Source organism: Pinus tabuliformis, chromosome 7 (assembly GCF_031772625.1).
Source record: "Pinus tabuliformis cultivar Carrire ecotype Pingquan chromosome 7, CPIR1, whole genome shotgun sequence".
NCBI classification, from domain to species: domain Eukaryota; kingdom Viridiplantae; phylum Streptophyta; class Pinopsida; order Pinales; family Pinaceae; genus Pinus; species Pinus tabuliformis.
The window spans coordinates 771,584,658-771,597,947 of NC_142293.1; the positions used below are offsets into that span (position 1 = coordinate 771,584,658).

Genomic DNA, 13,290 nt, shown 5'->3' on the forward strand with positions numbered 1-13,290 from the left:
TGCTGTTTTATTTCAAATTCAGGATGGTTGACCTGTCCAGATAATTGACCAATAAATAGTCACAGAAACAAACAACAGAGCATAGGCAAGTAACTAGTTGCCATCAGTGGCATGATTATTGTAGAATAAAGAGCATAAATGTCATCTTTTCTTATCAGAGTACCAAACATTGGACATGAATACCATCACACTTTAAATCCAACAAAAGCATGAATATGATCCAGCAATGATGGTCCATTGCACACAAAAAATCCAAAATAAATTGTAGATCTCAGTAGTTTGGCTCCCCACTTTGATTGCAGCCATTTCCTCTATTAAATTTGCAGTCTCACTCTGTCAGGCATTCTTTTGCTATCAAAAAACATATAACACAATAATCCTCCACAAACAAGAAACACATAGATAAAATTAACATATCCTTCCATTCAACTCTTACAATTTACAAGAAATAGAATGTATTACTAAACTTACGTGTGTCTAGCGCATGTATTAGGCAGATATTGAGAATATGAACTTTCAGAAGTTGAAGTTGAAGCTGGAGCTGAAGCTGAAGTACTTGATGGTCCATTTGCATTCTGTATCCAAGATGGAGTCATATCTTTCATCTAACCTCATGCTCTAGCACATACAGTTACCATTCTGAAGACCAGTTTAGAATTAATAAGAAAAGGCACCTGGGGCTTTTGTTCTCTTGCAGAATGAATTTTCTAAGCCCAACACAATACATTCCACTCTCAAGCCGGTCCAAATAGACAACAAGTTGAAAGAGTAACTGAAATCCCGAAAATCCCAATGAAGAATTCAATGAAAGCACTACAAGGTTCTCTTGCACATAATATAACAGCCACTTTACTGCTTACGAATTAATTTACGTGGAACCATTTTTTCATAATACAAGTCTTTTGCAAAATTGAATAGGTGTAAAGTTGTAAACAGCTCTCGAAAAAGCTTCAACTATACTACAAGTTGATTAAAAAACAAGTTCTTTTCATTTCCACCTTGGCCAATCATAATGCTTACTATTGTATCATATGTTGATCACTCCAGGGCTTGGGATTTAAATCTTCTCAAACAATCCCAACTTTCTCAGTGAAGCCTATCCTGAAAGACAGAATTGATCTGGACAGCTATCATAAGAAACTTCGTCCAAAGGACATTGACACCTGCAAAACAAAGAAAGGACATGTCAAATTGAAAAAATGTCATGTAGATAATCCCCATACTCAATTTGATGATTGCAATCTGTGAACGCACTGTAAATGATTGCAATCTATCTGCATCTTAGTTTTTGCTTGAAAGTTTTTATTTTTAACTGGAAAAAAAAATTACCTCATTTTTCTATAGGGAAGGAAAAACAATGGTCTTGAACCCGGTTTACAATCACAAAACATATGAACCTTGATAGTTTCACATAAACTTCTGCAGTGCAGGGAAGTTGTTCTAATGAGATCATAAAGCTGGTCTCCAAACAGATTTTGACTCTTGCACTCATGTGATGGATTTCAGTAGAATATACCCAACATAACCCATAACATAATCTGCCCTCGCTAAATTGGAAACTATGATTCTGGGCAGTGCCTGCATATGCCATTGCACATTTGAGCCAGACAACCAACCATATGATTAAATCATGGAGTTATCTGGAGTCACAACACTGTGATCAGTTAAGATTTGGAAACAATTCACGATGCCGTATCAGCTTTGCAATTGAGACATCAACTCAAAACTCTCAATCTCTTAGGAATCAGAACCAATATTGGCCAAGATGTAGATAAGCCATACAAAACACGACACGTTATAAGATCCGTTTAAAACATTGAAGGCAGAAAGCCATCCTATCAATCCATACAAGCGCGAGAACACCAATGCAGGCATAAGTTCGAAGATAACACATGTGCCCGTCATAAATATGGCTATGCTGGGTACTAAGACGGGCCACGGGAAACAGAACATCGGAAGAGGCTGGCACTATTACACAAAAGGCACGGGTTCAAATCACACCATGCACATTCCACAATAGCATCATTATGGTGGCCTGCAGGGGATTTTAGGCTATCATGATGACCTGGTCCAGGTCTTTTGACTAAATCAAACAAATGGAGAATTATAGGGCAAGCAAACAAGAACATTAAAATAGGTAAAATCTTCAAAAGTGTTTTCAAGTGTTTGGATTGTTCCTGGGCTCCCTCGAAAACCCTAGTTTATCGAAAACTCAAACCTAATTGCAGATGACAATAAAAAGGAAATCAAGCTGAGAACGATTATTGAAATTGAACTTACTTGCATGCTAATTATACAGCACATGTTTACGGTGTGCAGCAAATCCAAATCCAAAACACAGGGAAAAACAAAAAACAAAACATTGCAGAGAGAAATGTACCTGGATATGAAATCTGCCTGTACGTGTGGGGCGGGGATGAAATATGGCCTGAGAGCTCCAGTCAACCATGTAAGGAGGAGGGCGTACGCCTTAGCTTCTTTCACGGTGGGATGTGCTCTTGGGCTGGGAGAATGCAAGCAAACACGCTGCAAGCGAGAATGAAAAGGCTTGTATCTTGGTATGGATGAAGAGAAATAGAGTAAAAAGATATTTGAACTCTGAAAAAGTCTAGGCATTAAAGTCTTTTTTGGCTCCTCCTCGAGGTTTCAAGCAGGTGGGAGTGGTCCTACATTAGAGGTCGTGGAACCCCACCTTTTATTAGTAAATTTTCACAATCTTTTATCATTCCAATGGTTCTGTTTTTCGAAAGAAAGATTTCTTCTTTTTACTCAAAAAATTTCATAGCAACTACACCGAATTTATAAACTTAATGTCAGGTATTTGATGCGTATTCCATTTTATTTAAATTATAATTTTCTATTTTACTTCGTATAACTTTTTAAAATTTTATTTTTTATTTCAGATTTTTCATGTGTACAGGTCTTGAATAAGTGATGAGGGGGTGTTTTGTTAGGTATTTTTGATATGAAATCCTCTGTTAAATTCCTTGCATCTATTGAAGTAATATATTAGACATGATGCCCCGGATGTGGGTGTTAGCGTTGAGAGTTAACATGATAAGACAGTGGATGGGCGGGGCGGAACGCCACTTGCCCGACCTGCACAGGATACGTGGAAGGGAAATATTACAAGGCGTGTGGCACACCTGCATGATCGTCACTCAGGGTACGTTATATCACCGGTTCGGCTGGAACGCCAGGCTCACAGCGAGGGAATTAAGTTTCACACGCATCAGCGTGCAGTGGAGGGCTCAAGCCATCAAGGGAGCAGTAATGGGAGGCGACTCCCAAGACAAGGCTTGTAACCTTAAAACCGGAGAAGGGTCGAGGGAGATGGTAAATTCGTTGGCTCTGCCGCTCTGCCGGCACTCCTCTGCGCATGATAAGAAACTCAGAGAGAAGGCAAGGAATTGGACCCAGGTGCTGATTATCTTGGTCCTCTCTGCGAGGCTGGTCACTCCCCTCCCCGAATATTGCTCAGGTATCGCAAGTTGGCCCTCCCGCTCTTTTCTCTTGGCAACTGATATCTGTGTTTGTTTTTGGTTAGTGCACAAGCGCAGGGATTCGGCAAACCCAAAGAACACGCTCATTCTAGGCAGAGGAGGCTCAATTGGGAGGCATCGCCGCATCCAGGCTATCGCCCCACAGCAAAATCTCTGGATCTGGGCCACTATCATCCGCAGGATGCCTCGATTGAGACCTAGAGTAGGCAGTCGCAGAGGGCAGCCGAGAAGAGCCCCAACGGATTCATCCTCCAGCGACTTGAATCATCCTCCAAGGAGAGGGCTTTCTTCTCGCAGTAGAAGAGGAAGGTCTCGAGCCTCTGACTCTCGACCCGGTCCGATTCCTGCCACAGGCTCCGCCATTTTCACCTTTGACAGTGCTCTCAACAGGCCCAGGATCACAACCTATTTTACAGTGGTGTTTTAGGAGGAAAGTTTAGCTGTTGATTTAAGGACACAAGCAGAAAATTCGAGGGCTATCCAAGACCCCTCTTCATCTTTTCAGCTGGCTACGGAGAACACGCCTCAACAGGAAACAAATGAGCAAAGAAGCAGCGCGCGGGAGCCGATGATGGTAGATCTGGGCACTGATGCTCAGAATGTGACATAGTTAGAGGAACCACCTGATATGGGATGGTGTCGAATTAGTGAAGAGCCCATTGATGAATAGGAAGGCCATCCACGCCTCTCTTTTTGTAGAATGCCCCTCTCCACAGGGCAAGGTTGTAAGGCGACTCGGTCATGGGTTTCTGATATTGTCTCGTGTTTCAATGATCATTCTCCTCTGGTCTTTTTCTTTTTTGAGTTTTTGATTTGTCTCATGTTTCAGAGATTAGCGTGGGAAACAAATTCAGACATTTTTCATACATGCATGTTTTGGATAGAACTGCCTCCCGCAGGAGCAGAGTGCTTGACTACGGTCATGATGTAAATTTACTACCTCTTTGTTAATATAATAGATTTAGCATTACGTAGAAAAAAATATATATATATTAGACATGATGTAAATGGGAGTTGTGCCAAACTTCCAAAATATATATATATATATAATGTCATCCTATCACCATAACAAAATTTAAGATAATAAATAAAGTAGTAATATTTTATTGAAATTAAAATTACAATTCAGATTCCATAATATCTATAATATTGTATTATTTTAAATATATATTATAATTAATTATATTTCTGGCTGGATTTTCAAAATTATTTCTAATAAATTACCATTCAAATTTTCATAATATTTATAAATTTATCTTATTTTTAAAAATATATAATAATTGATTATATTTCTTGATTAGATTTTCAAAAAAAATTGTATTTTTAGATTCAAATTTTTCAAGTCTATTATTTTTAAAAATTAAAAAATAATTAATTATATTTTTTAATTTTTATCATATTTATAAAATATTAATTTTTATCAAAAATTACAATTCGTTATACTTTTTTGTTTTCCATCATATTTATAAAATATCAATTATTTATAATTGCAAAGGGTGTTTTTTAGGTTGTTGAATCAAAAAAGTCATTTCATCTATTACTTAACCTATGTCATTCTTTATTGCCCATGAGGAGCGTGTATAACTTTTAAAGTTCAAATCCCCATACCAAACTAAAAAGAACAAAAATCAATTCTTAATCACAATTCAAATTCAAATTTTCACAATATTTGTAACTTTGTATTACCTTAAAAATAATATTATAATTAGTTACATTTCTTGATTCCAATTTCCATATTATTCATAAAGAATTAATCCTTTGTCAAAATAAAAATTATCCATTCATAATTTTGTATTCCTCTTACCATCTAAATTTTATTATGTGTATAACTAAATATATGTATAAAATTATATTAATATTTTCTTTTCAAATAACATATAACTCAAATTTTGATGGAAGAAGAGTTAGTGGATTACTCAGAGGATTTGTATGAAGTCCTACAAATTTGGTTCACTCTAAAAGGGACCTCTCCACTGACGAACTTGAGACCTTGGGTGATGGCTTTGTCATAACAACTCACCGCCTCTAGTACAATGTCCACCTCAATTAACATGTCAAAGGGGTTTATTCCATGGGCCACCTCCAATGTGTCCACATGTGAAGTCTTCCTTACAATGCTCTATCCTCTCGAGAGCCCCCAAAAACACTACACTACCTTTGATCCAACCACTTATGGTTTTCTTTTGGAAGCGATCTAGTCATCCCACCATTATCAAAACCACCTTTTATTGTCGCATTGGAGATAGAGGACCCAACAATGTTTCCTTTCTTTGCGCCAAAAAATGACTCTAGTATTCCTGTCTCTTGCCCTGGTTTCCTTAGTAAAATTTTAAACTAGTAAATGCATAATGGCAATATATCAATAATAAGTTGGTCGCCTTCCCTCCAGCTGGCAAGGAATGATGCACCAAAACAAGCAAGAAATGTGTAAAGAGAAATGTCGTTGAACCCAACTTTGTCCTTGGGGAAGACATCAAACTTAATGATATCTTGAAGATGGGGGGAAACCGCGATGGTGGGTCAATTTGCAAGTAAGAGAATGGCCATGGAATTCATGAGAGATTGGATTATAGAACACTTTTCCCCTATATTGGGCTACGTCCCTCATTGCCTAATCCTCTAAAAAGGATGGATGGGTTGGCTCACAACATCTCAGGAAGACATGGAAAAATTGTTGCATAGATGATGGTAGTGGGGTTCATAGGCCCCGTATCTGAAAAATGGACTGTAGATTTTGATGCTAGAATGGTGCGGCTCTCGATGGTACCCATTTGGGTTCAACCTCTGGATCTTCCACTACAACTTTGGTCTAATGAAGTATTTAGAGAAATAGTAAACATTTTGGGCTTCTTTTATGGGGTGGATACCTCATACAAAAAATCGGGTTATGTGGTGATGGTGAGGATCCTGGTTGGGCTAAATCTAGCCTCTAGCTTTCCGGGTTCCATCTTAATTCAAGTTGGGTCCAAGACTCACAAGCAGGCTTTGGATTACGAGGTCATACCCTATAAATTTTGAACGATGTCACTCATATGGGCACCTACGTGATGATTTCCCTTTCAAAAAGGTTAAAAAGAGATGGGTTTAGAAATCCTTAAGGGGAATGGCCTCTAATAGCTCCCCCCTTAAAAGGGCAGTAAAAAGAGTTTGAATTTCCAAGAAAAGATTAGTTCCCTCATTTGACTCAAATAGTAGAGGACTATTACTTGTTGATGAACCATCAGGACCTTCTATATTGGCTTATGCACTTGTTGCAAAGGAAGCAAAAAAACATATTGCGACCATTGGGACCTCCTCAAAGGGTATGCAAACAACTATTCATGTTTTCTCTTCTTTTACTTTTAAAATGGAAAAAACGTGTTTCGCATCTAGTCCCTTTATAGTTCCAACATCTATATGCATTTTCCCTTTAGATGATCTTCCCAAACTATTTATCCCACCCCCTCCGCCACTATCACATTATGCTCCACTCATCCCTTGGCAAAACCCTCGACCCCCGTTTATTTTTTATCCTTTCTCTTGGAAGAACACTACCAACCACCTTCCTTAGTACCCTCTCACTTGCATTATAACCTCAGATCGCACTTCTTCCTCCTGTCTAAAACCTACATTTCCTCTAGGGTGTTTACTCCATAACTTGGAGAGAGAATTGGTTTGTTTGAAGAACAGTGGACCTATGGACTTGGTCGAGGTTGAAGATCCTACATATCAATTGTTATGAAACATGCCTCTTCTGAAGTCAAGCTAATGAAATAAAAGTTTATACTCGGGACTCTTAGAGCATCTTGCTTTGCAAAGGGGTCAGAATGAGGGTGTTATCCCTAAATATCAAGGGTTTGGCCAACCCCAAAAAAAAATGGCCATCAAGGGACTAGTATATGCTCTTTCTCCTCAAATAATTTACTTACAAGAAACAATGATTGATGGTTTTAGGGTAGCCTCCAAATTATCCTCTCTGCTCCCCTACTAGTTTTTTCACCACATAGATACCATGGGGTGCTCATGAGGACTTATTACGGGGTGGAAGAATTCTATAATGGGTTTTACAGCAGCATGATCCTCCGAGTCTTGCCTTGCAAAATCTTTTACCTCTAGGGACAATGACTTCTCCTTCATTAGATTTGAACATTTAAAGACCATGTCAAGATAGGAAAATTTATTGTAAAATATTTTTAATCTCCCCTGTTTTGGTATGGGAAATATCATATTAAGAGGGGACCTAAACATAACAGTGGGACAATCTGAGATATGGGATTATAATGCACACTTGAAACCTTTAGTAGATTATTTCGTGGATAGTATAGATACCGCAGAGCTTGTGGATGTCCCGCCTACAAAGATTGTCCCTACTTGGTTGAACAATCAAACTAGGAACGCCTACATAGCCAAGAGACTAGATCGGTTCCTAACTTGTAAAAAAATATTGGATCTAAACTTACAAATCCATTAGTGGGTATCCTCTGGGGGAGATTTCAATCATAGGGAAATTATTCTTGATTTAGATATCTTGGCTTCAAAACCAATGGGGCCTTTCAAGTTAAATTCAGGTTGGTTCAAGCACCCCTTCCTCATTGAAAAAATTAAATAGGTTTGGAGTTCTTATAATCCCACCCTTGGAACTTCCCCTCTAATTCAATTTTAGGAAAACTTAGAAAAAATTAAGAAAATTATCTCTTAATGGGCCAAGGAAAAAAATGTCAAGATGAAAGGATTTTAACTAAGACTGAAACAAAATTACAGGATCACCTTACCTTATCAGATCCCTCCACTTTCTCTAACGAGAAAAAATTAGCTCCAAAAGTCCTAGAAGAGAAAAAAAGATCCTTGTTGTGGGAAAAAGAAAAGGATTGTCGTTTAAAAAGTAGGGCTTAATGGCTCCAACTAGGGGATGACAATACAAAGCATTTTCATATAATTACCAACCATAGGAAAGTTATCAACAACACATGGGAAATAACAAAAGTTGATGGTTCCAAAGCCTCAAACTTCAAGGCTATTGTAGAGGAAGGATGCTCATACTTCAAATCCATCTTCAAAAAACCTGACAGAGCAAACATTGACAAACTTCACCAAATACCAGCTTTCTTCCGTAGATTTATTAATGAAGAAGGAACTGAGGACCTAATGGCAAAAATCATAAAGGATGAACCAGAAATTGTCTTACACAATTTTCAAAAAGACAAAAGTCTAGGTCTGGATGGCCTCCCCATAGAATTTTACCAAGCATGTTATGATTCCATTGGCGATGATATGTCAAGAGTGGTGGAATATTCTAGAATAAATGGTTGGGTCCTAGCCCCCTTTTCTTTCATAACCCTCATTCCAAAGTCTGATAAGCCTAGATCCTTTGATTAGTTTCATCCCATCTTTTTGTGCAACACCATCTATAAAATAATCACAAATATCATCACCCTTCATCTAAAGCTTATTATGTCATATCATATTTCCTTAGAATAATTTGGTTTCTTGAAGGACTGCCAAATTCATGAAACTATAGGGCTTGCTCAAGAAGGTCTTCATTCCATATATATAGAAAAGCAAAAAGAAGTTATATATAAAGTGGATTTATTACAAGGCTTTTGACAAGGTGGATTGGCTTTACATTAGACTAATCCTCCTCCGTATAGAGTCGCCCCCCTCCCCTTGTGGATTTGATTTATAGTTGCATAAGCACCTCCCTCTCCTTTTTCCAATCCTTAGAGGGGCATTAGACAAGGTTTCTCTTTGTCCCCTCTCCTTTTTCTACTAGTTGTCGAAGCTCTCAATCGAGCTATCTTAGATACAAAAGGAAGACACTTGGTTACATGCATTAGAATTACCCAAGCATATTCTCTCGCTCACCCCTTATTTGTGGATGACATCATCATTTTCCTTGAAATGGATATTAGTAGTCTACAAAATTTAAATGACATACTAGAATTGTTCTCCATGGCCACAAGAATGATTATAAATCATGAAAAAATTGCTCTTATTGGGAATTCCTTGGAACAAGATGACACTAAGAATATATTTGAACCATGTCAAAAACTCCCATGCCTTTGAGAGATCCTTTAAATTACCTAGGGTTTCTTTAAAACCAAACAATTACAAAAATGAGGATTGAACATGGCTTATTGCCAAAATTGAGATCAGAATTCAAAGTTGGTGTAATAGGTGGCTCTCCAAAGGTGGAAGGCTAGTCCTATGCAAGGATGTCCTAGAGGTTATTCTTGTATATTGGTCATTTTTAGCTTGGGTTCCCCTAGGCACTTTCAGCAAAATAAAATAGATAACATTGAGATACCTTTAGGCTGGGAATCAAGAAAGAAGACCACTTGTTTTAACAACGTGGTCCTCTATAGCAACCCCAAAAACATTGGGAGGTTGAGGACTAAAAAACCTTATCTAGCTTTCAAAAGCATTAGCAACAAAAGGAGCTTGGAGGATGATAAAAGCCCCTGGTCTTTGGGCCCTAGTAATGGTGAAAAAATACATTTTCCCTTCCTCTGCATTGGAATGGATTAGAACTCCAAGAAAAATTGTTGAAAATGGTTCCATAATATGGAAGGTCATTATAAATTCTTTTGATATTATAGCATAAGGCCTCAGATGGAAGTAGGAGATGGAACAAAAATTTTAGTTGAGAAAGACCCTTGGATAGGGAGTCAAAACTCACACATCCTTTTAGCTCTGCTAATACACTCTCTTAGTGAACAAGGAGTTTTCTATCTCCATCAGGCTTCAAGCAGGATTGGGTTCCTTGGATAAGACACATGGAAAGGAGCAAAATTTTTAAACTTAGATGGAGAATTGGAAAATTAATGGTCACTTTACACAGCTTCTCTCCAACAAACACTTATCTCCCTCTCATTGATAGAAGGTATCTTAGCCTGGTCATTAGCTCCTTCAAAAGCCTACAACCCAAAGTATGGATACTTGTTGTTAGCTCAGTAGTCAAATGCCCAACCTGCCCCCTAGTGGGAAAATTGTCTATGGAAATTGAATATCTCACCAAAGACAAAACTTTTTATGTGGATTTTGCTAAAAAATAAATCTCTTACTTGCTACAACCTTCAAAAAATATCTTTTTATGGCCCTAGTAGATGCTCACTCTGCCTTAAGGAATCTAAAATGATCCCAAATCTCTTCATACAATGCCCTTTTCCAAAACTCTCTGGAAGGAAATCCAAAGAATAGAAGGGGATGAATAGGCATGATAAGGGAACACTATTGAAGAATGATTAAAATCTTGGTTTGATCGAAAGCCAAAGGAAAAATTTAATGCACTCCCTCTTGCTGTAAATTAGGGAATATGGCTAGAGAGGAACAATGCCATTTTTCAAAACCAAGAAAAATCCTTCATCGAAGTAGTATATAACAACCTTGCTCTCCATGATGCTCTTCCAAACAAATTGACTACTCAACATGAATAGAATAACTTTGCAGTCGTTATTCCAAAATATAGCTCGTGGCCATTCTTTGATGGAGCGACACAAAATAATCCATCCATTGGAGGATCCAAAGGACTTATCTACATATCAAATTCACACTACCTTTCCTTATCTTGCAATATTGGAATGCCAACAAACAATTATGCACTATTTGCACTCAAATTAACATTACAATGGGTTGAATACCTTTAAATTAATGATCTTTATATTTATGGAGATTCAATGCTAGTGATAAAATGGATGCAAGGAACAACTAGATTAAAAAACCACTCTCTTCTCCCTATTTATCAAAATATTATACACAAGTTAAGGAAATTCTCATATATTTCTTTCACATGCATCTACAAGAATCAAAATAAATAAGTAGATCAACTTTCAATAAGAGGATTGGCATTGGCACAAGGACAATTGAAAATTAAAGATATCAATTGATCTAGATTGGATCATTATCTTGTTTGTCATCCATATTAATGCTTTCAGAATGGAAAAAGAGGAGGAATCAACTCTCAGGACCATCTTTACTAATGGGTCCGAGTTTAGAAAATTGGGGTCTAAAACCTTCCAGGAGTGTTTTGAGGCATCAAACAACGTTTTTTGGGGGTAAAACCTTATTGATTTTGTGTTGCACATTTTCTCCTATTCTACACACAAATACCTTTCCAATGGTGTAAGAATCACATCAATCAAAGTCTGTATGCAAAATTTATGCCACTCAAAAGTTGGCCTTCCTATTTTCACCACCATAATTTGAGAGGATGTCATGTCAGCCCCCATTATTCATGAAGAAAGGAGCTAGCCATGTGATTATGATGTATAAGACTTTAGAAGAGTTCATATTGTAACTTTGGTTAAAAGTTGAGGTAGTCAAATCTAACCACTAGTAGGTTATCGAGTTGTGTTATAACAAGGCCACTAGTAGGAATATGGGTTACATTATTTCGAGTGCATTTGTTCCATATCTAAGCAAAAATAGCCAATAGGGATAGGATGTGGAGCACACATAGAGGATTTGTGCATTGTAGTAGCCCACGAGCCACAGGCCATACTTCTTTGTACTCGTAGCCATATTTCCATTCATAGAAAGAAAGTGGAGCGGCCTCGCCTTCCAACTTGGTTTTTCTCCCAAAAAGGTTTCCTAGGTCATATCTTGTGTCAAATATGTGTGTGAGCTTTTGTTTTCATTGTTCTCTATTTTATGCATAATTTTAATTCACATGCATACACTATTAACAATAATCTACACATCTATAAATATAAAGGAAAATAAAATTGTAATAGAGTATATTTTTTTTGGATTTTTAAGTATATTTTATCAAATCTGTGGTCACAAACTGTCCAGTGGAATATCCACGGTAGTTTACAGATCATATTTGTATTAGAGCATGTTTCTTTGGGTATAGTGTGAATATTTGTAGGGAATCTAGATTGGCTAGGCCAAAAGTCACAAAACCTTAATCATGTCTAACAAATATGTGAATAACCCTTGCGATCCTCCATAGGAGAGGTTTTCGTGACTGGAACAAATCGAAGATACAAATCGTAATGTAAATATACTCATGATGGCCCTAAGCAATAAGATTGAAACATTAGGAGAGTATGGGGGTTCAAATGCAAAGACAAATCCGAAAGGGGATCAAGAGATTAGGAATAAATGAATAACCAACCAAAAAAGGAACTCGGGAAAGATCAACCCAACTCGAGTGTCATGAATCAACCACAAACCTTGTTTAAAATGGAAGCAAAGGTCAATATCAAGCCATGCCACGACGATATCTACACTCTGAAGCTAAACCATTGGTTACAACAATTGAAAGTGTATTTCAATGTCCATCAAATCGAGGAAGAACAAAAGATTTTGTTTGCGTGGCTAAAATTAGAGGGCCATGTCCTAAATTGGCGGGAAAACCACACAATACCTTAAGGTTTGAGGGAGAACCTCCAATGACTAAGTGGGAGGATTTCAAAACCCTCACAAAGTCATGTTTTTACACGATTTGGTATGTAGAGGAACAATGGATTTGATGGCAATACTTCAGGAAAAAGTCGGGGGAAATTGTGTGAGAGTATACCATAGAGTTCATAAAGATGGCCATAATGTTGGGTATCTCCCATAATAACCCATATGTACTCCTCAAGTATTTGGGGGGTCTACACTACCATCTATGGGATCAATTGATGATGTTCAAGCCCAAATTTGTGGACAAGGCTTGTGTACAGACATAATACCTTGAGAATGTAGGTATGAAGAAAGTGCAATCAAGTGCATTGAAGCAAAAAGAGTAACAAGGCACTTCTAAGGAGGGGAAGAAGAAGTAGAAAGCGGGGGGGGCGAATAAAAAGACAACAAGCTCAACACA

General features: G+C 37.6%; 2 protein-coding genes across 3 annotated transcripts in view; both read right to left on the minus strand.

Annotated features, from left to right (window-relative positions):
• Positions 1–890, minus strand: part of LOC149249855 (uncharacterized) — a 50,658-nt gene extending 49,768 nt beyond the window's left edge. Inside the window, exons 1-3 of the mRNA XM_089453503.1 lie at positions 873–890; positions 675–707; positions 472–575 (exon numbers count right to left, since the gene is read on the minus strand). Of these exons, the coding sequence (XP_089309629.1) occupies positions 472–575; positions 675–707; positions 873–890 (155 nt within the window). The remainder of the gene's footprint in view (positions 1–471; positions 576–674; positions 708–872) is intronic.
• LOC149249856 (uncharacterized) lies at positions 490–2,666 on the minus strand. Of its 2 annotated transcripts, none has more exons than XM_089458805.1 (3): positions 2,381–2,666; positions 1,021–1,163; positions 490–772 (listed from the first exon to the last, which is right to left on the minus strand). In XM_089458805.1, the coding sequence occupies exons 1-2, from the start codon at positions 2,614–2,616 to the stop codon at positions 1,097–1,099; spliced, it is 303 nt and encodes a 100-aa protein (XP_089314931.1). In that variant the 5' UTR covers positions 2,617–2,666; the 3' UTR covers positions 490–772; positions 1,021–1,096. The 2 variants fall into 2 exon arrangements, with proteins under 2 accessions (XP_089314931.1, XP_089314930.1); XM_089458804.1 differs by having other exon boundaries at positions 490–639; positions 2,381–2,662.
• Between the last annotated feature and the right edge of the window lie 10,624 nt (positions 2,667–13,290).

Excerpts from the sequence above, each read along its gene's own strand:
- LOC149249856 (XM_089458805.1), bottom strand. The coding sequence starts at position 2,616 with ATGCCTAGACTTTTTCAGAGTTCAAATATCTTTTTACTCTATTTCTCT. Across the intron at positions 1,164-2,380 it reads CAGGCAGATTTCATATCCAG|GTGTCAATGTCCTTTGGACG; the intron begins GTACATTTCTCT and ends TTTGTTTTGCAG.